The sequence below is a fragment of the Myodes glareolus genome, chromosome 23 (genome assembly GCF_982192425.1).
Source record: "Myodes glareolus chromosome 23, mMyoGla1.1, whole genome shotgun sequence".
Taxonomy (NCBI): domain Eukaryota; kingdom Metazoa; phylum Chordata; class Mammalia; order Rodentia; family Cricetidae; genus Myodes; species Myodes glareolus.
The window spans coordinates 49,742,037-49,767,987 of record NC_142048.1 but is presented as its reverse complement, the minus strand read 5'-3'; the positions used below and the strand labels follow the sequence as shown (position 1 = coordinate 49,767,987).

Sequence of the window (25,951 nt, the reverse complement as noted above, 5' to 3'; positions counted from 1 at the left end):
CTACAAATTTGAAAGAGCTCAAGGAGGGGGACATGGGAGGGTCTGGAGACACACAAGTATGCTGGACGGTTTTTATGACATCTTGGCTTAATCTATAGTCATGTGAGACGAAGAACTCCCAGTTGGAAAAAAAAAAAAGCCTCCATCAGATTACGCTGAGGGCAGACCTGTAGGACATTTTTTTGATTGTGACTGATGTGGGAGGGACAAACCCCTCGTGGGTGGAACTGCCGCTGGGCCAGTGATCATGAGTCACATAAAACAGTAGGCAGAGCAAGCCCACAAGCAGCAGCACTTCTCCATGACCTCTCCATTAGCTCCTGCCTCCAGATTCCTGGCCTGACTGAGTTCCTGCCCTGACTTTCCCTGATCATAAGCAATGAGGCGAAAATGTAAGCCAGATAACCCTTTCCTCCCGGAGTTGCTTTGGTCGTGGTGTTTACCACAGCAATCGAAACCCTAACTGAGACAGCAAGGGAGAAATGATATAATTACATTAAAATCTAAAAAAAAATAATAATAATAAAATAAAGAAAGAAATAGTACTTCCTAAAAATAACCTCTAAGGAGCACAAGAGGCATTTGCCCTTAGAACAGTAGAGGGCAGCATTCAGGTGTGAAAAGACTTTTAGTCTTCAGGCACCTGGATGGAACAAGGCAGCTGCTGGTTAAAGCTCCCCAAGGTCCACACTATTGCACACGGAAGCTAATGCTTCCCAAGATGAAACAGCTAGCTCGGGAGGACCTTAACTCTAGGGTACGAATAGGAAATGGAAACAGGCCGACCAACCACGGGCAAGCTCACTGGAGAGTGCTCTTACGGTTCTATTGAGCCATACAGCCTGGAGTGGAAAAGTAACAGTAGCTCTACCATAGGAAGACCAGATGGGGCCAAAATGAGAAAAACTTGGAATATCAAAGAACAAGCTTCTGTTTCACAGGTCACTGTGTGGACAGTCCCCTCCCTGGCTACTCTCCTCCCTGGGCCCTGCCTAAATAACTCCGGCTCTCCTGTAAATTCCAAAGGGTGCACACAAGGCTGCTGAATAATGGTGAGATAAACTCCCCCTCCAGGCTGCCTAACGCTCTCAGGCTTCACTGTTAACCCGGAAAGGGCTCTGGCTCCACCTGGAGGCCCAATGCCTCCCAGTAACCACGGCACACCCATGTTACGGCTCTTCTTTGTTAAGATTCCTTGCCCCATTTCCAGCCTATAGCCCTTCTTCCTGAAATACTAAAACATGGAAACAAAAGATAAACAAATAAATTAATAAATAAACATGCTCTTTCTTGGACTCCACCACCTACCAGATCCCTTTCTTTTCATAGCTTGGAGTAACCCATTTTGGCTGCCATGATCAGCCTTCATGTAACCCCATACTCCTGGGATTTCTCCTATTCTATTCCATTCAACTCTGAGTCCTACACTAGAGCCTTGTATGCCCCAAAGTGCTAAGTGCTGGAGTGCTGCCCGAGTCCCTCCCACCTCCCTGGCCCCTTTCACTCCCCTAGCCGATTTTATAGGTCTCTTCTTCAAATGCATACATCCTATGGTCATCTTATTCAGTCCTATGGAAATACACCTTTCTTAGTCTGATCAGGCTGGGTAACAACGCTTCTCAGGCTGGATCTTTTGTAAATGACAACAATGGGCTTCTCATAGTTTAGGTCGGAGTCTCAGATCAAGGCGAGCAGATTTAGTGTGTGTTGGGCACCGATCCCCACACGATGAGGCAGAACCCAGTAGCAGCCTCACATGGCAGAAGAGCTAAGGGAGTCACTCCTTCAAGCCTCTTTTCCAAGTTAACAACTTCCTTTATTTTTTGAGTTTAGACATAATTACATCATTCCCTCCTCCCCTTTTCAAGCCTCTTCTATAAAATCACCAATCGCATTAGGCCTGCCCTCCTGAGTTAACTGCTTCTAAAGACCTGACTCCCAAAACAGGAATCTGGAGAAGACAGGCATTCATTCCCTGGCACCACACTTAGGGGCCCAAATGCTTTGTCACCATCTCCCTTGGATGTCAATACACAACACAAAGAAAGCTTTCCTACAACTGAGCAGCTTCCAATACTCTCCCCTTCCCTGTCTGTTCGTTACTCTTCACTAGTTCATGACATTCCTCCCAGCTATGGCCCAGGACTCACTACTAAGAAGTGTCTCCTCTCAAATCTAGCATCTTTTAAAAACTTCTAAAGTGGTCTTGGAAGAGTGTGCCTGCCTCCCAGCACTCAGGAGACCGCAGCAGGAAGACTGCCCAAGTTCCAGGTCAGCCTGGGTTGCCTAGAAAGTACTGGACCCGCAAAGGCAACTAACAGGTCCCTGTCTTAAAAGGCAGAAAAAAGAGAAATTCCTAAGTGACCTCAGACTTCTCAACACAGAATAAACAGGAAAGTTGAATAATTAATAAATAAATAAATAAATAGATAGATAAATAAAATAGGATATTGTTACTCCCCAGAGAGGATTTCAGGGTGTCCCCACACTCAAGAGCAGAACATAAAATCCTTACAACGACCTGTCAGAACGCTGTAAGAGAGCATGCGCACTCTCCCTGGTCCTGATAACCATTCTCATCTTCCTGGCCCTTAAATAAAGGGACTTAGAACAGCCTGTTCCCTCAGTGTGGAGACTCCTCCCACCAACATCCCATAGACAGATGCTCCTCCCATCAGCTCTTAGGGATCCTCACTCACTTAGGAACCTCCATAAATCAGTTCCCCCAAAACTATTTCATTTAAATTACAAATATTCCCAACTCCCTAGCAACTTTCTCCACCTTATCTTCCTCCCCAGAGCAGTTAGCCAGCACACGCTACAGTGATTACTGATGTGTGGGCTGCTGGCAAATGCAGATAGGCAGGACTTAAATTCCACAGGGCAGGAATCCTTTGTCAGTTGGTGCTCACGCCTGCTGCACTCCCAGTGCTGGAACACTGCTGGACTTAGTTTCTCAACATTTGTTGACTATATGAATGAACTGTGACTGTAGAGAATTGAAATGTTGCTGGTCCTGAGCCAACTTTATTATCTTGGGTTATCTTAAGCCTTCTTAATAACAATTGCTTGATCTAACATCCATCCTTCTGCCTACTAGATAAATCCTTTTGGGATGTACAACCCTCTACATTCTCCCAATCAAAGCCTAAGAATTTCATCAGACAGCGTCTGGGGCATAGAGCAAATGTTTCCCCTCCTTTGCTGTATCCCACCCCCCTGATGTTCCCATGGTGTATTTGTAATTTTCATTGTTCTGTCGCTATACAAGCATTATAAAGCCATTACCACATTAGAGCATGAAATTTAGGGTATCTGTGTTTCCAGGCCATTGGCTCCAGAATAAACCATCCTGTACTCCTTTGAAGCGATAGCTGAGTTTTGCCTCAGCTGGTAAATAATAATTAAAAATATATATATATATATCAAAGTCAGGTCTTTGTAAAAAGTCCTGATGACTTAGAACAAGTGAAGACATTTAAATAAGGGCAGGGAATTGGGTTTTGGTTCCATATACAGCCATTTTTAGGATCAAATTTAAGTAGATCTCTGGAATGCCTTCAAGATCATTCTTCCATTGGCTGAAACATCTGGTTTCCTTCTGTCTATGTTAATCTCCCCATCAAGTGTTTGCTCGGCTGCACCCCCAGTGTCTTCGCCCCATACCCCATTATTCTTGACAGAGCAGGTAGGCTGAGACTTTTCCATCTCAGCCTCCTTCCCTTGTTATGACAGTTTCCATTCTGGATGCATACTCTTGTGTTCTACTCTAGAGAGAAACCCTGCAGCACTCCGTACACCTTGCTTGGTATCTTTGTTAGGCTTTGTTTTGTTTCCATCAAGTATCTTAGCTCATTGCTCTCTGGATCTACTTTCCACAAGTATCAGGCTGTGGCCACAGTTTATCCAAGTTCTTTGCCACACTGTGTTAGAGATGGCCTTCCCTCCAGCTCCCAGTAAGACTCCTATCATTTCTATCCGAGGTCTCATGACAATGGCTTTTACTGCTCTATTTCCACCAACACTCTGATCAACCACTGAACTGTCTCTAAGGGGATCGGAGTTTTACTACAACCACTCCCTTCTGAGCCCTCACCAGAATTGCCCTCAACACTTTGTTTACAACAAGCCACGGTTTTTCTGGCCTGATCCAAACTCTTCCAACTTCAACCTACTTCCCAATTCCAGGTGTCTGCTACAGCGCTCCTTTTCAACATCCATCCGCTCCTTCTCAACATCTATCCATCTCTTAGTCTATCTGGACCACTGTAACAACACAGTAATTTATAAAGGACAGAATTGTGTGTCTCACCATTATAGAAGTCAAGAAATCCAAGATCAAACAAAGCCACTAGGTCAGTGTCTAGTCAGGGTTACATTTTATTCAGGATGGTGTCTTGTTGCTGCACTGTCCCGAGAGAAGGACCAGTGTCTTCACTGGTAGATGAGACAGAAAGGGAAAGCAGGTAGGAAGCAAACACTTTCCACGAAGACTTTTCACAAGGACACCTAATCCCAATTTCACGAGGACTCAACCCTCCTGCTCAGTCACCTCCTAAAGGTCACAGCCCTTCATATTGTTGTGCCAGGATTACGTTTCAACATGAATTTAAGGACAAACACATTTAAGCCAGAGAAAGGACATTAAAACAAACATCGGGACGGATAGACCCTGGCATTCATGGAAAATAGAGGAGAGATTTGGGGACCGTGACAAAGGCAAAAGCAGAAAGTACTCAGAAAAGTAGGGCTAGGACGGTGGCCTGTGTGTGTCAGGAGGCACAGCAAACTGTCATGACAAATGGCTCATGCCTGTAAAAACCCACAGACCACCCTACCTGCCAATTCCCCTCAAAGGCATATTCCCCAGGGAGAAATCTTAGAGCTGCCATGTCTAGAGAAAAACACTAAACACACTGGTATTTTTTTTTAAAAAATCGTTAGCAAAACCAGATAACATATTGTTCATCTATCCAGACACACGTGAAGCATTTTAAAACACAAAAGGCTGAATTACAGAGGCTGCAGATAGAGCTCTGTGGTGGAGTATGTGCTTGGTGCACCCACGGCTCTGTGTTCAAATCCAAAGCAATGCAACCTGGGTTATAACAAACACAGAACAAAGAAAGGCAAGTCAACCTCTACAGTGGATACTTCTGTAGATGGGGGGGGCGGGGGAATGAGGGCAGCAGGCTAGAGATACAAGTCAGTGGAAGAAACAAAAAAAAAGTGGGAGAAAAGGAAAAAAAAGGGAAGTTGGATAGACATACTACTAGATAATATTCTTGTTCTTTGCCAGGGGTGGTGGCGCATGCCTTTAATCCCAGCAGGTGCATCTCTGTGAGTTCGAGGCCAGCCTGGTCTACAAGAGCTAGCTCCAGAACAGGCTCCAAAGCTACAGAGAAACCCTGTCTTGAAAAACAAAACAAAACAAAAAAATATTCTTGCTCTTTTTGTAGTGGGGTGGGTACTCTAGGTCGTCAACTACAGCCAGAATTAACAAAAACCCACACTAATGGGCACACCTGTGACGAATTTTTCTTGAGTGGATCATTTGAGGTGGGAAGACCCATCTTAAATCTGGGCCACACCTTCTGGTGGTGGCCTATATAAGGACATGGAAAAATGAACCTGTTCTTTGCCTGCTTGCCCCCACTTTTGATGGCAAGTTTGTTCCTTCGCTAGTATTAGGGCCTACCTCTTCAGGATTTGGTGCATGCTCAAGACCTAAGACATCCAGTCTTGTGGACAGGACAACTATTGGGTTCTGGACTTTCCGTGGGGAGGCAGCCACTGCTGGAATAGTAACCCACTCTAACAAACGGTGCGGGGGGCTGGTCTATCAAATCTGTTTCTCTAGAGAAGCCTCACTAACACAGGGGATAAACATGTGTGTGTCATGAATGTGTACATCATGTAGAAGAGGACACAGGATGCTTTCCACTGTTACTCTGCACCTCCTCCTTGAAGACAGGCTCTCACTGAAATGGAAGCTAGCCATTTTAGCTAGGCTGGCTGGCCTGACAATTCCTATCAGCCTGTCTCTGTCCCTACTTCCCACAATGCTGGGTTAACAGGAAACCACCGCCATGGGCAGCTCCTGAATGGGTGCTGAAACTCAAATTCAGGTCTTCATGCTTGCACGAGGGTCACTGAGCCATCTCCTCAGTCCCGATATTCTTATTCTTAGGTCGGGTGAGGTATAGAGGCACACCCTATAGTATTACATTTTAGAACTGGATAGAGATGTTTGTATGTAATTCTTCCATAGCCAATGAACTGACAAAATAATGAGAAAAAAGCTAAGTGATCAAAAAATGAAAACGAGGAAATGAAGGACTCTTTCTCTGGAGGAAAGCAAGTCCAACAGCTAGGGGAGGGCAGAGAGTACCGGAGAGACTTCAGAATAAAAGCCAGTAGCCGGTTTCACAGGCGGTGAGGTGGGCGTGAAGGGAGGATCGGTCCCCCAGAGTCCAGGCAGGCAGAGGGGAAGGTCAAAGGTCAAGCACAATCATAAAAAGAAGGCTGAACTGCCCTCTGATTCTACAGAAGAGAAGAAGAAGCAGTTTGTACAGCATGGTGACACACAGGGGGATAACGCAGAGGTTTAAGGTCAGTCTAGGCTACAGGACCTGGCCTCAAAGAACAAAGAAAAAGGAAAAGGAGGAGGAAGGACAAGCTGTAGAACTCAATAAAAACTGGGGAGGTGGGTGCTTGTTGAGCCAGGAAGAAAAGTTAAAGAAAGGACACCCAGGGGTATCAAGCTCCTTAAAGTAAGAAGGGAGGATACTTGTTGAGAGTAAGGAACAAGATTGAGTCACTGTCCCTCCTACAGTTGGTAACAGTGTTTAAGGTCATAACCAGATAGATAAAGGCCAAGTCAAAGGCACAACCGAGATAAGGAACAAACTGCTAGCAGAGTCAGCTACACAGTTGCCTGGCTTTTTTGGCACCAGCAAAACTTACATTCTAAAAGGGCGGATTTCACAACTTCTGGCCATTATTTGGCTAAGGGGTTAGCTCTGTGTACAGGCACAAAGCTCTGGGTTCCAGCTTGCTCTGGCCAGTTTTCATGTCAACTTGACACAGGCTAAAATCATTCTGGAAGAGGAAATCTCAATTATGGCAAGCCGGTGGGGAATTTTCTGAATTAATGATTGATGTGGTTGGGCCCATCCCATACACAGTGGGTGCCACCCGAGATGATATAAGCAAGCAAACCGTGACGAGCGAGTCCGCAAGCAGCGCCCCGCCATGGCTTCTGCATCGGTCCCCGCCTCCATGCGCCTGGCCTGTTTGAGTCCCCGTCCTGATCCCCCTCAGTGATGGACAGTGATGTGGGGCTGTGTGACGAACAAACCCTTCCTCCCCCAGCTGCTTTTGGTCACGGTGTTTATCACAACACTAGACACAGCCCTAGCCACACAAAGGAAAACAAAGCTATTCTGCTCTGCTCCGTTGCATCCACCTTTGAACTGCCATTTTCTTCTGTAACTTAGTTTAAAAAACAAAGGGTTAGGAAGCAGCTAGCATGTACAAGGTGTGGCAAGTCCCCAACATCATGAGAAAGAAATAAACAAACAAACTAAACATTAACAGGCGTTTTCAGAATTTCATCTGGTAATGGTTTTGTTTTGTTGGTTTTGTTATTTTTTTCCTCATTTAGTTGGGAACAATATGGAGCCACTTGACCAATGGCACTTCCTTGATACCTGGGCTGTGGTTATCAGCAACCAGGTCACCACCGTGGCCACCCTCTGATTCAAACTGAAATGACTATCAGTAAAGCATTTAAAACCCAGCTACGGGGCTGTGGAGTGGGCTCAGCAGTTAGGTGCTTTGGCTGCTCTTCCAGAGGATCCAGATTTGATACCCAGCACCCACCAAAATACCCAGATTTGATACCCAGCAGCTCACAACTGTCTGTAACTCCAATTCCAGGGGATCTACCTCTCTCTTCTGGACACCAGGCACTAACGTGGTGCACAGATTATATATGCAGGTTAAAAACACTCATACACCTAAAAATAAGAGGAAAGAAAGTTGTAAAAAAAACTGAAATTATAAAGGAAACAATAAACACAAATTAAAAGTCAGGCTTGTTACAGTGCATACCTGTAAATCAAGCTTTGAAGGCCCTAAACTGCCTGGTAATTGCTACCCCACAGAGAGGCCCCTGAAGAAAAACACAATGGGTGAAGTAATGATTCATTCACTCTTGAACAACTGAAGGGAACCTTTACAAACTATGGGGAAAAAAAGGAAGCCCACTGTAGTGACTCACGCCTGTAATTCCAGGACTGGGTAGGAGGGTGAAAGTCTTAGCCCAGCCTGAGTTCCATAGTAAGTAGCAGGCCAGTCAGCGCTACCTACAAGATCCCCACCTCAGGAAGAAAACTATATTATGAATGCTACCCATACACCTTAAGAGCTAACTACAACCTATACTGCTGATAGTACTTCCCCTGAGCTCTGGAGTAGTGGCTAAATGGCCTACTCTGTACTGCAAATGCACACTGTGGAGGATATGCTTGATTTATTTATTTATTTACTTACTTACTTACTTATGTGAGGGGAGGGTTCGAGACAGGACTTCTCTGTGTAACAGCCCTGATTTTGTCTTGGAATTTGCTCTGTAAACCAGACTGGCCTTGAACTCACAAAGATTCGCCTACGTCTGCCTCCTTAAGCACTAGGATTAAAGGCCGCCACCCCCAAGCTGAGGATACGCTTGAAATGTTTAATTCTGACCTCCATGTTTAAGCATCTCCGAGTTGCAAAGTTAAGCCAAATCATTAGTTCAATAATACCAGATGGTATGACCAAGTATAATGAAGTCCCAACACGTGTTTTTGAGAAAGTTGGTCAGGCTGATCTAGGACCGAATATAAATTTGCTCTTATTAGCAAGCTTCCTTGAGCAAGTTCTTTAACTGCTGCCTCAGTTTCCCCACCAACGAGGCCTGGATGCTGTTTGAAGTTCTAATAGTGCCTGAAGTTAGCACAGATCCCATGGGGCAAGGGCTGCTTACATAAGAGTCTCTAATTCTAGGAAGTGTTACTGCACATGGGGCGCCTGAACATCTGAGTGAGCGGCTATTGTGGGGGTCCTGCCCAACTTTAGGATGGCCAGTTCACTACAGCAGTTCGCAGGGCGCAGTGAAAGAACAGTCAAGTGGAAGAGATGCACAGAGCCAGGGGGAGGGGATGGGTTCCGAGAGGTCCCACGCCTTCTGCCCACAGGCCACCTACACACCCAGCATCTTCACAAGGTTTACTTCCTGGAAGTTCCCCAAACTCATCATTTCGGAGTTATTTGCAACTAACTTATCTTCAGTCCCTCACTCCCCCCCCCCCCAAGGGTGGGTTCTACTGAGAGTCTAGGATAATCGTTCTGAGGAATTTGGGAGAGGTCTGCCTCTAAGGCAAAAAGTGGGTGAGGTCTGCCTCCACAGATAGCAAATGGTCACTAGGTCCTTAGCAGTGTCCACTCTCAGCTTTCTGGATGGAATGTAGACATATTCTTTTTCAGATATTCTATTTCATCTCCCCTGGTGAGACATTAACCTGCTTCATTAACATTCCTGGTTTCCTTAGTGCTTCTTGGTAAGTACAAGGACCATGGTGTCCCCAACACCTACCCTGTAGTTACCATGGCCCTCCTACTCCTATTCTTCAAGAATGTACTTTCCCTAAGTCACAGCTGGAACCTCAGACCTCAGTATTTCTGACACAATACTCAAGAAAGCATCTGTCGAACAACAACAACAACAAAATAAAAGGTAATAGAAAGATCACAACTAATGCCAGGGCTGGTGCACGGGACGCAGTCACTGGTGGAATGCTAGGGCCCCTAAGTTGATCTTCAGCACAAAATTAAAACAAAAACCTCTATCAAAGCACTCATGAGCACAAGATCGTGGATTTAATTTTCAGCATGGTAAAAAACAGAATAAAAACAGAAAGGGACATGGGTTGTGAGAATTAATTGAGAGTGAACACAGAGAAATATAAAATAATAACATCTAGCACACAGTAAGCTCTGTGACTTTGGCTAAGGCCATTATCAGTGTAATTCACAGGAGGGCGAGGTCTACAGGGGCCAGGGCAGTTAACCAATCGCTCCACGGAGAGGCACAGGTCTTGAATTTCATCTGGTCAGATAGAGACGCTGCTCTCTCACAGGGATGGTGCAAAAGATAGGCCATGTCTCTCCTCTGCTCTGGCCACCACTACCCAGTGTGTGCTGTCTTCACACCACGGATCAAATGCAGTTTTCACACTGTAAGAATTACCCATTCACCACCCTCTCTCCGCCCACCCATCCGCCCACTGTTCTTTCATCTCTCCACACCAGAGCCTAAACGAATTTCACTAAAGGCACACTCCATAAAACTGCTGGATTAATTCATTTCAGAGACCGGTACAAAAGGAGCAAGCTACTCCCCAGTCCAGACATCCAGACCTAAAGAAATACTTCAGAATATATACTAAGGCCGGGCGGTGGTGACACAGGCCTTTAATTCCAGCACTCAGAAGGCAGAGGCAGGAGGATCTCTGTGAGTTTGAGGTCAGCCTGGTCTACAAGACCTAGTTTCCAGGACAGGCTCCAAAGCTACAGAGAAACCCTGTCTTGAAGAACAAAATAACAAAAACAAAACAACAACAACAACAACAAAAAGAATATAAAAATCAAGTATAGGACCAGCTGAATGGCACCAAGCCTAATCTCCTCCCCTCCCTCCCTCCCCCATACATCAAATAAATAAATAAACAAATAATTTTTTTTAATTCAAGTACAAATAAGGCAAGATGAGTCACTGGGTACCTACACCTGCCTTTAAGCCTGATGACCTGAGTTCAGTCCGCAGGACACACACAGTGGAAAAAGAAAACTAACTCCAGCAAGCTGCCCTGACCTCCATAACAAATGGGTACACACATACACGCGCGCACGCACACACACACACATTTAAATGATTCAAGTGCAAAGATTATGTCAACTTTGAAACAGGGAAGGAAAGAAAGCAACCAGCAGGACCACCCACAAGGGAATCATCAACAGACTATAGGGGACACCTATGTCACTTGAGAAACCATCTGCAAAATATAGTTACCTGAAAAAAGTCGGAGAATATAAAAAGTGATTTCTATTAGGCAAGTCGAAATATTTTAAAACAACACACAAACACACAAATCTTCAAGAATTATTCATATGCCTGAAACCTACAAGTTTCAATAATGTTTGCTGACAGGAGACATACGTGAAGAACTGGAAAACAGATCTGCTTTTCTTGTTAAATATTTCTGTACTGTTTGTATTATTAAGAGATTGCATTAATTGACTACTTGTAGTATTAAAATGAGTGCCCTGAAGCTACAAGACTTGGATGTAGACTTTATGAGAAGCCAGGCTCCTGATCCCGACTAATCCACCCCCAGGTAAGAAGTTTTGAGCAACCATAGCTTTTGCACAGTAACCCCACGCTCAGAGCCCAGAAAAGTGCCGGGCTCAAAACGGCTGAACACCAAAAGACCAGGGCACACTTGATCTCGAGTGTTTTTCCCCCAGACCACCCCTTGAGCTGGGGTCCGGAGGAGAACGTGTCCTCAGTCACGAGTCCTGAAGGAACCGAGGAGGAAAGCGCTTCGGGCAGGTGCGCACAGCGCGTGGTCTGGGGGAAGTTAACTTACTTTTCGACCGGTCTCTTTGGGTGTGAACTGTCTCTCTTGCTCAGGCACCGTCCTCACAAACGCCAACTTCTTCCTGGGATCCATCCGGAGCCCAAAGGTCACCTGGTCAGGGGACGGAAGGGCGACTTTACATGCCAGGGAGAGGAGGCGCGAAGACGCGCATCCGCGGTTCCTGGGACTCGGGGCAGCGGGGTCCTCGGGGCAGCGAGGTCGGCGATGCGCCCGGGAGTAGCTGCAGCCCGGGACCACAGCCGCAGGACGCCCGCTCCCGCGCAGCCCCCTCTCCAGCCCGCGTCCCGTTCCCGCGACCGCCGGGGACCCGCCACCACCTCTGAGAGATTGGACTCTGGACAGGAAGATCACCATAACGCACCTCCCATTGGGTCCCGACCTGGTGCCCGTACCGCGGTGGGGGCGGGGCGGGTCGCCCGCGAGGGGGCTTCCAGACTAGGATGGGGGGGGGGAACGAGGTCAGGAGAAGCGGCTGTCCATCACAGGCCACGCCCCCCGATCCCTCACGCCCATCACCGCCGTGGTGCGGCCCAAGTGGGCGGGCCCATGCGCGCCCCGCCCGTGGGAAGCGGCGCTTCGGTAGCCCGTAGGAAGGCGTGTAGGTCTGAGGGGCGTGGCTAGAACCCACGCTTCCTCAGGAGCCAATAAAGGAGAGGCACAGCCGAGCACTTCCGGGCGGCGAGGTTGGGGGTGGGCAAGATGGCGGCGGACGCGGGGAGCTGCCGGCTGTACGCGCTGCTGAGGTGAGGAGCGTGGTGGCCTGAGCTCGCGAGTGTCCCCTCCTTGGTGGAGGTCCCTGCGGCCACCCAGCCGAGCTCCGCCGAAGGGCTTTCTTCGTCGCGCCTCAGTTTACCGCAGCCGTTAAGCGTGCCTGCTACTAGCCGAGCAGCTGTTTCCTTACCTGTCACTGCCGCTTCTCTCTCAGCTCTGTAAACTGATTGATTCTCTGCTTATTGACCCTCTGTTGGTTTATTTTTTTTTCGTGCCTCATGTTTAAATTATAAATATGTTGGTTTTGTCTTTAGGCTAAATATCGTTTCCTTTGTAAAAATTAGAAAATAGAAATAATAATAATAAATAGTAATTACCACTGACCTAATAGTTGTATATTAGGTCAAGTTGTATATTAGATTCAAGATCTTCCTAACTTACGAAGGCCTGCCTAAGTTCTTTCAACATCTACGTACTTTTGTTTAGGTTGACATTTTACATCTAGCAGCCGGGGAATGGGGGGTTGTGGTGCACACCCATAATACCAGCACTCAGGAGGCAGAGGCAGGCGGATCTCTGAGTTCGCGGCCAGCCTGGTCTACAGCGTGAGTTCCAGGACAACCAGGACTGTTACACAGAGAAACCCTGGCTCGAAAAACCAAAAAAAGTAAAAGAAAAAGAAAATTTAGAGTTAGTATAATGGCGGTTCGAAGAGCAATGGGCACATGCGTTCTTGTCAAAGTTCGTGTTATATCTTGGTTTTTGTACTTTCTGCTTCTAGTTCTAAAGTGATTGTTAAAATTATGAATAGGCTAGTTCTAGCACATTCTTGTTTCTTCCTGCTATATGGAATGCCTCCAGCTTTGTACTATGTACATGTAGTGGCTAACTTTCTGTATTATAATGATGATGTGATGAATAGTCCATAACTTTGGATTATAGTTACCTTTCTTTAAAGCCTTTTGCTTAAATGCGTCTAAATATTGGCTAGGAATTAAATATTTGCTTGGCATGTATAAGGCCACTGAGGTGGGGAAGTATTAAAAATAATTGAATATTTTGTTACCAAACTTATAAGCTACAGAAATTCTCTCTGATACTAAGATATTATGCACGTATATTAAAAAGTAAACTTTAATTTGTAGCCTTATTTTTAAATTGACAACAAATTGATTTTCACCTTCTATTATTTCAGATTTTTTTATTCTCTGTTTTTTCCTGGACTAATACTATGTGGAGTTCTGTGTGTATGTTTGGTCATTGTCCTTTGGATAATCAGGCGACATCTACAGAGGAGAAAAAAGTCAGTCTCAACCAGCAAAAATGGAAAAGACCAAATGGTGGTTGCCTTTTTCCATCCTTATTGCAATGCAGGCGGTGGCGGAGAGAGAGTTCTATGGTGCGCTTTGAAAGCCCTGCAGAAAAAGTAGGTATGCATCTTTCTTAGCTAATACACTACGTTGCTGCTTGCCTCCTATGATCATACTGAATTTTAGGTTCAGCCCAGTGTCCCACAGCTGTCATCCCACGTCCTCCAGTGGCTACTGTGGGAGCATCAGTTGAGCCCTGGAGTTGTAAGCCAGCCTTGGCAACATAAGGAGAATCATCTCTCAAAAGGGGAAAAAAAAAAAAAAGGCTAGCTTTTAAAACATGCTCTTATTTCTCAGATAAAAACACTAAGCTACATGAACAAAACCAATGAGACTAGAACTGTCAACATCCCATCATAGATGGAGAGGGGCTCCTAAGGCCCCACCCATTCATGAGAAGCTAAAGGTAGTTAGTGCTTCTGGAGGTGGGGGAGTTATAGTCCTTTGTGCTACAGCCGCTAGTAAGTTGCCCTTGTTTAAATAACTCTCTTCTGTGCTCAAACGGGTGCCCCCTAATTAAATGCCCACATACCAGAAAAAGACGTGAAGGGAGGAACAAAGAAATTGGTTGGGATGGGGAAGATGATAATATATGGGGGCAAGGGATATGATCTTAGTGTGTATATTTAATAATTTTGTAGAAAATAATTATATTTGTTTGTATTTGGTTTTATCAAGGCAGGTCTCACTGTGTATCTCTGGCTGTCCTGGAATGCACTATGTAGACCAGGCTAACTTCAAACCCACAGAGACCAGCCTACCTCTGCCTCCCAAGTGCAGGGATTATTTTAAATGTCTTAACTTTTTCCTTTGTTGGCATGCTTTTTTTTTTTTCCTCGAGACAGGGTTTCCCTGTGGCTTTGGAGCCTGTCCTGTCCTGGAACTAGCTCTTATAGACCAGGCTGGCCTCGAACTCACAGAGATCTGCCTGCCTCTGCCTCCTGAGTGCTGGGATTAAAGGCATGTGCCACCACCACCCAACCTGCTTTTTACCCGAGAAAGATTTACAGTCTTTACAGAAAACAAAATAATTAAACATATAGTTTGGGCAAGCATTTGTGTATGCATGTGTGCTCGTGCATGTAGAGTCCCAGAGCTAATGTTAGGTGTCATATTCAGTTACTCTCTGCTCTTTTAAAAAAAAGATTTATTTATTATATGTGCATATTGTTCTGACTGCATGTATACCTGCAGGCCAGAAGAGGGCACCAGATCTCATTACAGATGATTGTGAGGCACCATGTGGTTGCTGGGAATTGAACTCAGGACCTCTGAAGATCTGACAGTGTTACTACCAAGCTATCTCTCCCACCTCAAAGATTTTTTGTTTTTGTTTTTGTTTTGTTTTGTTTTTCAAGACAAGGCTTCTCTGTGTAAAAGCCCTGGCTGTTCTGAAACTCACTTATTAGACCAGGCTGGCCTCGAACTCACAAAGAACTGCCTGCCTCTGTCTACTGGGTGCTGGGATTAAAAGCATGTACCACCACCGCCTGACCCAATGGCTGCCACTTTTATGTGGGTTCAGGGGCTGCAAACACTGGTCCTTACACTTGTATGGCATGTGCTTTATCCACTGAGCCATCTCCTTGGCCCGAACTATAGTTTTGATATATTGTAATCAGAATATAATTATGTATGTATATATGTATATTACCTAGAATGTGTTTAAGATAATTTGTTATGTTAGAATTACTTAAATAGCTGAGGAAATCTGTCTGAAAATTGGGGTACCAAAAAAGGGAACAATATGTTTATAACTACTTTAAAACAAGGAAGTTAATTTTTAAAAGATTTTATTTAGTTATTTTTATTTTATGCATATTATTACCTGCGTGTATGAAAGTGCAAGATATTCATGCAGTGCCCACAGAGCCCAGAAGAGGGCATCCATTGGATCCTTATGAGCCACCATGTGGACACTGAGAACCAAACCCAGGTCATCTCTGTAAGAGCAACAAGTACTCCTAACCACTGAGACATGTCTCCAGAGCAAGGAATTAATTTCTTAAAGAAATGTGGTTAGCAGTCCCCAGTCAGTTACACTTCATTATGTAGATTTACATATGTGGGAGCAGTATTACAAATGAGGGGGGAAAATACAAAGTAATACCTTAGAATTATGATTCTATCTATCAGGGCTGAAAGGATGGTATAGCAGTTAAGAGTGCCTGCTGCTCTTCCAGAAGACCTTAGGTCAGTTCCCAGCATCCAAATTGGGTGCTTCATAACTAGCTATAACTCTAGCCCTGAGGAGTCTAACACCTTCTTCTGGCCTCCTGGGGTACCTACATACATGTAGCATACCCTCTCGGTAACATACAATACACATAAACAAAAATAAATCTTAAAGAATTATGATCATTTCTTATGACAACTTTGGTGAATCTTGGGTTTTGTTTTCTTATTATTTCATTACTGCTTTTTACAAAGAACCCTGTAAAATAAGGGTGTATGTCCCCCCCACATACACATACATACACACACTTTGTCTTTTTTATTTATTTTCTGTGATACTAAAAGTTGAACTCAACACCTTGTGCATGATGAGCAAGTGCTCTACAGCTAAACTACTTAAAATGTTTAATATTTTCTAAGAGTGAAAACTTCTTGATATGTCAGAAATTTCTGTTGGAATTTGCTCCACTTAAAACCCATAGTAGAAGGAATGTCAAATAATTAGAAGACATGATATCTTAGTCTCATCAGAGGACTACAACATAATATCTTAAACTGAATAGTTTATAAACAAGAGAAATGTACTGCTCATAATTCCAGAGGTTGGGAAGTCTACAGTCCAGAGCCAAAGGATGTGATTCACTCATAGGTAACTCATAGGTAATCTTCATGCTGTGATGGAGTGAATGTTCTCCTTTAGTCCTCTTATAAGGTCCCACAAAAGATGAGTGTATTGCAGGGGTGAAGTGTATATTATATATGCACAGGGGCCTGGGTTCAGTCTTCAGCAGCAAAAAGTTTAAAAAGGCACAACTCCTGTTATTCCCATTTGAGTTCCTTTCCTTTTCATGCCACTTCTAAGTTTCAGCTGTAGAATGTGCAGGTAACAACCAAACTACAGCACATGGTCTCATTTGAAAAATTAAGGTAAACCCTCAAGGAAAGGTGGAGTCAGTAGTTTAAATGCAATAAATGAAAAGGGGTAGAAAATATTTTAGTATAAAAATAAGCTTGTGTGATTATGAGGAAATTGTAGCATTTGTCTGAATTTTAACTGAAATTAATAACATTTTGTTTCAGGTATCCTGAAGCGGTTTATGTAGTGTATACTGGTGACAGTAATGTCAGTGGTCAACAGATACTAGAAGGTGCTTTCAGAAGATTTAACATCAAGTTACTTCACCCAGTACAGTTTGTTTTCTTAAGGAAGCGCTACCTTGTGGAAGATCGTCGGTATCCCCACTTCACATTGCTGGGGCAGAGTCTTGGATCCATTCTTCTTGGCTGGGAAGCTCTGATGCAGTGTGTTCCTGATGTTTACATCGATTCAATGGGCTATGCTTTCACACTCCCTCTGTTTAAATATGTGGGGGGCTGCCGAGTTGGGAGCTATGTTCATTATCCCACTATCAGCACTGATATGCTCTCTGTAGTGAAGAATCAAAACACTGGATTTAATAATGCAGCTTTCATTAGCAGAAATGCTCTTCTCAGCAAAGCAAAGCTCATATACTACTATTTATTTGCTTTTATTTATGGCCTTGTTGGTTCTTGCAGTGATGTAGTCATGGTGAATTCCACTTGGACACTGAATCATATTCTTTCACTGTGGAAAGTTGGCCATTGCACTAACATTGTTTATCCACCTTGTGATGTGCAGACGTTTCTGGACATCCCCTTACATGAGAAAAAAGTGACCCCAGGACATTTGTTGGTTTCCATTGGCCAGTTCAGGCCTGAAAAGAATCACGCTTTACAGATCAAAGCCTTTGCTAAATTACTAAATGAGAAGGCACCTGAGTCACACCCTTCACTTAAACTTGTCCTTATTGGAGGGTGTCGAAACAAAGATGATGAGCTTCGTGTAAACCAACTGAGAAAACTATCTGAGAATTTGGGTGTTCAAGAAGATGTGGAATTTAAAATAAACATTTCATTTGACGAATTGAAGAATTACCTATCTGAAGCAACAATCGGGCTGCATACCATGTGGAATGAGCATTTTGGGATTGGTGAGTTTTTCTTTCCAGCAAGTTGTTTGATACTGCAAGATATGCATTTAGGTTCTTATCTTAATTACTTTCATACTACTGTGACAAACACCATTACCAACACAATTTATAAAAGAAAAATTAGGGAGTTCATGGTTTCAGGATTAGAACCCATATTAGCAGCACAAGGGCATGCTGACAAAAAATAACTCAAAGCTTATATATTGTTCCACAACTTGGAGTCAGAGAGAGATGCACAGAGAATGTGCAAGTCTTTTGAAACATCAAGGCCTGCCCCCAGTGGCACATCTCCACAAGATTAGGTCACAGCTCCTAATCTTCCCAAACAGGTCCACCCACTGAAAACCACATATTCAAATACATAAGTTTATGGAGAACATTCTCCTTCAAACCATCACAGTTGTTTTGATTGTTCTAGAAGCCTCTACTAAGGCTGTAAGTCACTCTAAGAAATCCTATAATATATGTACTTAGTCTGTCAGTTCTGTTCCCTTAGAGAGCCCTGGCTAATACAGTGTGGCACAGGCAGCTGCAGATGTGGTGGAGATCGCTGGGGGAAAGTGTGAGAGCAAGAGGAGCCTCAGTAAAGAGCTGAGCAGGAGAAGGTGAGCAGGCAGAAGAGGGGAGGCTACAGAAGTGGTCATGGACTGTGCTTTGCAAACATGGAACTGAGGTTTAGTGACAAAAAGGAGCTGGGCCCAGGCTGCACAGTGGGGAAGGGAAGAGGCCATCAGTGACGCAGGAAAAGATGACTGGTAAGAGAACAGGAAGCAAAGGTAAACAGTGAGAGCACCTGGAGTCTGAGTACAGAAAGCATCATGGTTAGGTCTGTTTAGGAGAGGGAATGAAACAGGAGTGCAACTAGGGAAGGCCGGAAAGAGTAACTTACACCTTCACATACGTCATGTGGCAGGCAATAACCAAAACTTACCCAACTCCACCTTGCTGTTGAACACAGGCAGCTGTGTGTTTTGTGAGCAGCAGCACACTTTAGCTCTCTAAGGTTGATTACACTCATCTGCTGATGTTATTGAACCTCTTAAAACTTTACATTTTTGATGTTTTCTATCATCTTATCCTTGTTCATCTTTTATCATCTTGGCAATATTGTCTAGTCTTCTACTTTGTGTAGTTTATTCTTCCCCCCACCCCCCACTTTGAGACAAGACAGGGAGGGTCTCACATAGCCCAGCCTGGCCTGGAACTTGCTGTGTAACTAGGGATGGCCTTGAACTCTTGATCCTCCTCCATCTACCTCCCAATGGCTAGAAATATAGGTGTGCACCATCATATGTAGTGTTTAATGTGGTACTAGGGTTCAAACCCAGGGTTTCATGCATATGAGGCAAGCATTCAACCTACTGAACTATATCCTCAGTCCCAGTGTATTGGCTTCATAGAATATTTCTGTAGACCTCCATCTACTTGTCTGTTTTAATCAATAGTGAAGCAACATTATTATGACACTTTGAAGACTAAAAGGCTTAAAGGAATGGGTGCCGGGGAGGTAACTCACTGAGTATCCTGCTCACAGTGCAAGCATTAGTACCTAGATTAAGTCCCCAGCTCCCATGTAAAAGGCTGGTGTGACAGCATACCTATTGACTCCCACACTGGTGGTGGAGTCTGTCTAATGCAGTGGTTCTCAGCCTTCCTAATGCTGAGACTCTTGTAACATGAGGGGCTGGCTTGTTGGGGTTTCTATCCCGCCCAGTACCCCACAGCTAGCAAGTCCCAAAGAAAATCACACAAAGTCTACATTAGGTTATAAACTGATTGGCCCATTAGCTCAGGCTTCTTGTTAACTCTTGTAGTTTATATTAACCCATTATTCTCATCTATGTTAGCCATATGGCTTGGTACCTTTTCCAGCTGTCAGCTCACATGTTGCTTCTTTGGTGGTCTGGCAGAGGGAGCTTCCTGCTTCCCAGAATATTCCTGTTCTCATCGCCCTGCCTCTACTTCCTGTCTGGTTGACCCACCTATACTTCCTGCCTGGCCAATCAGCGTTTTATTAAAATACATGATTGACAGAATACAGATAATTCTCCCGCACCACTCTTTAATATAGTTCCCCGTGTTATGGTGACCCCCAACCATAAAATGATTTTCATTGCTACTTCATAACTGTAATTTGCTACTGTTATAAAGTGGTAAATATCTGTGTTTTCCAGTGGTCTTAGGAGCCCCCGTGAAAGAGTTGTTAGACCCCCACCCCCAAAAGGGGTTCAACCAAGAGGTTGAGAACCACGGCTCTAGTTGATGTTTAACTCACTGGCCAGACAATCTAAACAAAACAGTGAACTCCAAAATCAGCAAGTGTCTGGCAATCAGTGGAGAGCAATAGAGCAAGCTGAAGTTAACCTCTGTCCTGCATGGGTACCTTCACAGGCAAGCACACACAAAAAAACCTTAAAATTGTTTTATTTTGTATCATGTTAAATAAGCAGATTTCTAGACTCACAAATATTTAATCAAATGTTTCTAGATTTCAGAATTTTTTAAGATTTGTATTCATCAAAAACTTAAAATTGTATGTGTTTTATTGTTGTTGTTTCTTTCTCAGGAGTTGTTGAGTGTATGGCAGCTGGCACAATTATCCTTGCACACAATTCAGGAGGCCCAAAGCTTGACATTGTCGTTCCTCATGAAGGACAAATAACTGGATTTCTGGCTGAGAGTGAAGAAGGCTATGCTGAAACCATGGCTCATATTCTCTCTCTGTCTGCGGAAAAGAGACTTCAGATCAGAAGGACTGCTAGAGCATCTGTGAGCAGGTTTTCTGACCAGGAGTTTGAAGTTGCATTCCTGTCTTCTGTGGAGAAGTTACTCACATAATGCCAAATCTGTGCACATTCTAGATATTTTATACTAAGTGGAGCTAGGGGTGTGGATCAGTGGTAGAGCCTGTACCTGGTATGTACAAGGTCCTGTGTTCCATCTCCAGCACCAAAAAGTAAAAGGAAATGCTTTCACATGTAAATATTCTCTATTGTAATAAAGGTGACCTGAGCAATATTCTCAGCAGTGTGTATATACACATGGTAATATTAAACAAAATGGCAAAATTGTCTTTATGGAAAAAGTAATCTGATATAGCTTAATTTACAGATTTACATTAATATTTGGTCTCAATATCTGAACAGTACAAATCTCAAAAAAAATTACCAATTGAGCCAACCGGTGGTGGCACACCCCTTTAATCCCAATACTCGGGAGGCAGAGATTAAACGTGTTGAGAGAGCCACGTTCATGGTACACAAGTGCTTTAACCAGTGAGTGCTTTAGCCCAACCCCAGAAGTCCTGGCAAATAACAGCATGGGTAATCCTTTTAAGTATACCTAATAATTTTCTTAAAAGGAAAAAGAAGCTTCAAACAGACATTTTAATCCTATTCTAAAACATCAATCAAGAGATGGGATAGATTGATCTCTTCGTGGGTGTGTACAAATATGTTGAAGTCAAAACACAGGCAACAGTCTTCCCCATAACTAGGTTTGTGTGGAAGTTGGGTTTTGTTTAGTGCCCACCACAGATCATTTCTATGGGTTTCACATCCATTAACAGCCCCACCCACTTAAGGCTAAAAGTCGGCCTCAATTCATTCAACAGAATGAAGCTAAGTTGCTTTTCTGAAGCAAATCTTATCATGGTGCCCACACAGTGAGGGGTGCCAGGTGGTAGTTAGTATGCTGGGCTAGACCTGGCTTCACCATTCTCAAATATCCGACCTGCTAACACTGAAACTGCCTTAATTTTTTTGATTCTTGGGTGTTTCATCCGAAATAAAGCTGTTAATACCTTATGAGTTGTGATATAAGATGTGAAGTGTATGAACCTACTCTGCAGATTAAGCATTGCTTTGGTAAAAGTAAGAACCAAAGATACAGTGACTTGGTAGGGGAAATGGTGTGTGGGGTGTGTATCAGGGTGGTTTTTAGGGAAGGGGTAGGAAGTAAATAATGGAGTAAAGGAGGGAGGCCACTGAAATAAAAATAAGGATGTCAGGAAAAGCCACCAAGAGTCATATTATTAAGCAATACCACCAAAAAAAAATAAAAATAAAAAAACCTGTAATATATGTAATTCTGTGTAATTTTATGACTAGTCTTTGAGGTAAAATTTGGCTATAGCTCACACAGCCTACCCATCCACACAAAATATTAGGACTAAGGATTATAGAAATTGGAATTTAAAAATCAGGATGTGATGAAAGAAGAAAGGATTCTCAACTTCTTAACACTTTAACTTCAAAATTATTTTCATGTGTCAAAAGCATAAAATATGGTTTACATGTATATTCTTTTCCAGTATTCCTAAGAAGGTTCTACAGATTTTTTTTTTTTTTACTAGATGTCAGGTACTGTACAAAATGTCGAGGCTCATCTTTAACTGTCTCTAGGAAACCTGTGAGCAGCTGTTAAGTCCTCCACAGTTGTGACTTTTCAGCGGTCCACAGCAGTGGGGATTCACATTCCTGTTACAGTGTGTGATGTCACAACACTGAGTATATGTTCCATTGTACAATATATTTATAACTAATGTGATGTAGAGTTAGTGATACAAAATCCACTTGTAGCTAAATCTGACGGTTGATTTCTCTAGTTCAATTAAAATATATTATTTTTCCACTTCCTCTTTCCCCTCAGACTCTCCTACCTCTGAAGTTCATGGTCTCTTTTTCCTTAATTATTGCTACACGTGTGTGCAAATAAATACGTAAATGCAGCTGTTGGGTCCCTTTGGTGTTGCTTGTCTGTATTGTTTTAGGGATGACCACTGGTATTAGATAACCAATTAGGGGCTCATCCCTAGGGAAAACTAATTCTTTCTCACCAGTCATTAATTCCCTGTAGCTCTTAATCTATGAAAGAGGCTCTCAAACTGTGGGTCAAGACCCTTTGGGGGTCGCATAGCAGATATCCTGCATAGCAGATATTTACATTACAGTTCATAACATTAGCAAAATTACAGTTAGGGAGTAGCAATGAAATAATTTTATAGTTGGGGTCACCACAACTTGAGGAACTGTATTAAAAGGTCACAGCATTAGGAAGGTTGAGAACCCTGATCTAGGGATTGAGCCCTGTAAGATTTCCTCATCCACTCTGACTATCAACTGGAGTGGTCACTCTTCGGTTCTTGTTTAGGCATATTGTTGAGATTTTGTGGGTGTAGGTTCCTCTGTCATATCTAGAAAATAAGAATATTGCAACAGACTACCTGGTCCTCTGGCTCTTAAAATCTTTCTACCCCTCTCTTGTATAATGTTCACTGTACCTTAGGTGTAAGGGTTGTATTGTAGATGTACCAGTTAGGACTGGGCACCCCACAACAGCTCTTCTCTACACTGGACCAGATGTAGCTTCCTATGATGGCCTCCATCTGCTGCAGGATGAAAACTATACTTATCCATGATATAAAGATAGATATTTAAAATTCAGTTTCATAAACAACAGTTTATGAAAGTGGCAGCGATATGTTCTCCAAAAATCTGTGACCTCACTAACCAGGCATGATTTCCCTTCTCTTGAATGATCTTTCCATCCAATTTGGCAGCTATTGGTTACCACCAGTATATAAGTATCACTGTTGCACATTTAGAGACAGTTCATGCTGGTCATTGTTGAGATTTATAAGCATCAAAGCTGAGCAAGACTAATGATTGCTATCCTCCCTTGGCAGCTGGCAAAGCACCTTCCTGTATTATGAAATCTAGTTTCCAGTCAAAAGAGGAAGCTTTCCAGTCAGATCACCTTGAATCCTGTAAGTCTTGTGTCCAAAATGTGTGATGTCTTCAGCAATGGGGACTTACCTTCAATTCTGTTAGGTAACAAAGGCAATAGCGATAGCCTATATTGTCTCGGGGCTCTCTTGATCATGGTCCCATGACCAACAACTCAAAAGGAGGTTTCTGATACCAGGTACCGAGAGGTTTTTTTTTAGCTAGTCTATGTTTCTTGGGGGAAGGAGAGAACGTTGTCCTGAATCTTCTCAAAGAAATCCTCTTAGAAACCAAACCATCTCTCCAGCCCTTTATAGGTGCCTTAAGTGAGTTAGAAATGGTTATATCTCACATAGTTGGTTTTGGTGTTGGGAATCAAACCCAAGTTCTTGTGCATGCTAAGCATCTACCTTACCTCTGAGCTATACCACCAGCCCCCACATGCCCTAATTTAATAATTTCCAGAGTATTTTATAGGATCATCATGTAAGAAAATTTATGACAAGTACCAGTGTTGTTATTAGTACTTTCAGAATATTATGTAAAAGTACCCTTGACTCCTAAGCATTGCTTTGAATAAGTAAATGAGATTGCATCTGTGTTCATGTCTATGAATACAACAGAAAAGTTACTTCTGTTACATAGCTATGATAGGAACTTCTGAATTTCCAGAAGAAAATTGGCCTCTGCAGTTTACCTCACTTTCCTCATTGTGCTTCCTCTTAACTCTACTCACCCCAAAGTGTAAGATCACAATAGTTCCAGTATTCTATTGCCAAAATTTGTTCCCTTGGACTCTATGTAAATGTTACAAGAACCTTAAAGGGAATGGAAGGGTTAATGGAGTTTTACTACCATTTGAGCAAGTACCAGTGTAATGACTGCCATACATAGCCAAAGCTGTTTTTTTTTTCCCTAAGAAATTTTATTTTAAAGGCAAACATGGAGATATAAACAGATAGTTCCAGTTTAATAGAGTTAAAGCTAAAAATAACAGCATTCACCAGTTATCTCTCAAGAGCATAATCTGGGCAAAGTATGTAAATTTAATGCACGAAACAATCCCACACCAGTTTGGATTCAAAGGGGCATTTATTTTAGGGGAAACTTACAGAACACTGACAGCCAGGAAAGGAGTCTAGTCGCTGGAGCAAGAGCCGGAATCAAGAGAGCGAACAGAGGACTGCCGCACTTTTTTAAAGAGAAATAGACCACGCCCCCGTGGGCTGGTATCACGGGGGCTATTGGCTGAAGGAGCGGAAGGCGCTCCACAGCGTAAGCTCGGTGAGAGATTTTTCTTTGAGGACATGAACACCAGCAATGAGAAGTGGGTTATTTATACGTGCACATCTTGAGGCATTTGGTGGACTGTGGCCTTAGCAATACAGATTAGACAGGCCAAACTCCAGACCTTCACTGGAGTTTCTGGCTGGCAAGTTTAGCCTTTCTTTCTCTCCTGGCTTTTCAGCATCCTTGGAGCAGCTGGGAGCCTCTTCCCTTTCTTCTGTGGAAGCTGCAAGTTTTTCTAGGGATTCTATCATTTCACTTCTCAACTCATCTTCAGACTCTTCACATTTTCTGAAATAATAAGCAGTCAGAATCAGGGTTATGATATAAAAGCAGTAATAGAAAAAACTAGTTTCCTTTTTCATTCCCTGCTTCTGCCTGAGCATTATGTAAGTTGGATCTTCATCAGATAGCAAATGATTGTATCAGTTTGGCTTGGGGAAAGAAGCATATGTGACTGTGTGTGCAGACTCAGGCAGGTGCAGGTACCTAGATCCATGCAGAGGAAGTCCTTCTCTGCCACTCTACTCAGACTGTCCTTCATTAAACTTGGAACTAGGCTCCAGCTGAGCCCACAGTCCTACAGTCTCTGCTCCCAGCACAGGTTACAGGCACACAAAGCCACGCCTGTTTTAGGTGGGCGCTGGACTCCGAGCTCAGGTCCTCATGTTTACTCCTACCTAGGAAAGAAAAGTTTTGTATAACACGTTTACACGGGGCTGGGGATGGGGCTCAATTGGTAGACTGCTTGCCTAGCCTATGAAGTCTAACCTTTGATTCACAGCACTGATTAAAGATGGTGGCACATCCGTGTAAACCCAACACACAGGAGGTGGAGAAAGAAGATACTCAAGTTCAAGATTATTCTTGACTATACAGCAAGTTTGAAGTCAGTCTGGGGTTCCTGAGTCCCTGCCTCATAAACAGAAACAAACACCCCCGCCCCCTTAAAATGGTTACACTAG

The 25,951-nt window shown here is 43.5% G+C and overlaps 3 protein-coding genes across 7 annotated transcripts in view; 1 reads left to right on the top strand and 2 right to left on the bottom strand.

Moving 5' to 3' along the window:
- Atp7b (ATPase copper transporting beta) overlaps positions 1 to 12,166 on the bottom strand; it is a 74,331-nt gene extending 62,165 nt beyond the window's left edge. Inside the window, exons 1-2 of the mRNA XM_087900817.1 lie at positions 12,067 to 12,166; positions 11,694 to 11,795 (exon numbers count right to left, since the gene is read on the bottom strand). Coding sequence (XP_087756943.1) covers positions 11,694 to 11,777 — 84 coding nt within the window. The 5' untranslated portion in view covers positions 11,778 to 11,795; positions 12,067 to 12,166. The remainder of the gene's footprint in view (positions 1 to 11,693; positions 11,796 to 12,066) is intronic.
- A 175-nt stretch (positions 12,167 to 12,341) lies between these two features.
- Alg11 (ALG11 alpha-1,2-mannosyltransferase) lies at positions 12,342 to 22,702 on the top strand. The gene is made up of 4 exons (XM_048456296.3): positions 12,342 to 12,448; positions 13,612 to 13,842; positions 17,042 to 17,973; positions 20,540 to 22,702. Exons 1-4 carry the CDS (start codon positions 12,405 to 12,407, stop codon positions 20,809 to 20,811), a joined length of 1,479 nt encoding a protein of 492 aa, XP_048312253.3. The 5' UTR covers positions 12,342 to 12,404; the 3' UTR covers positions 20,812 to 22,702.
- A 2,070-nt stretch (positions 22,703 to 24,772) lies between these two features.
- Nek5 (NIMA related kinase 5) overlaps positions 24,773 to 25,951 on the bottom strand; it is a 51,248-nt gene continuing 50,069 nt past the window's right edge. For all 5 annotated transcript variants that reach the window (XM_087900819.1, XM_087900820.1, XM_087900821.1 and 2 more), the window contains one exon: positions 24,773 to 25,277. In XM_087900819.1, coding sequence (XP_087756945.1) covers positions 25,076 to 25,277 — 202 coding nt within the window. In that variant the 3' untranslated portion in view covers positions 24,773 to 25,075. The remainder of the gene's footprint in view (positions 25,278 to 25,951) is intronic.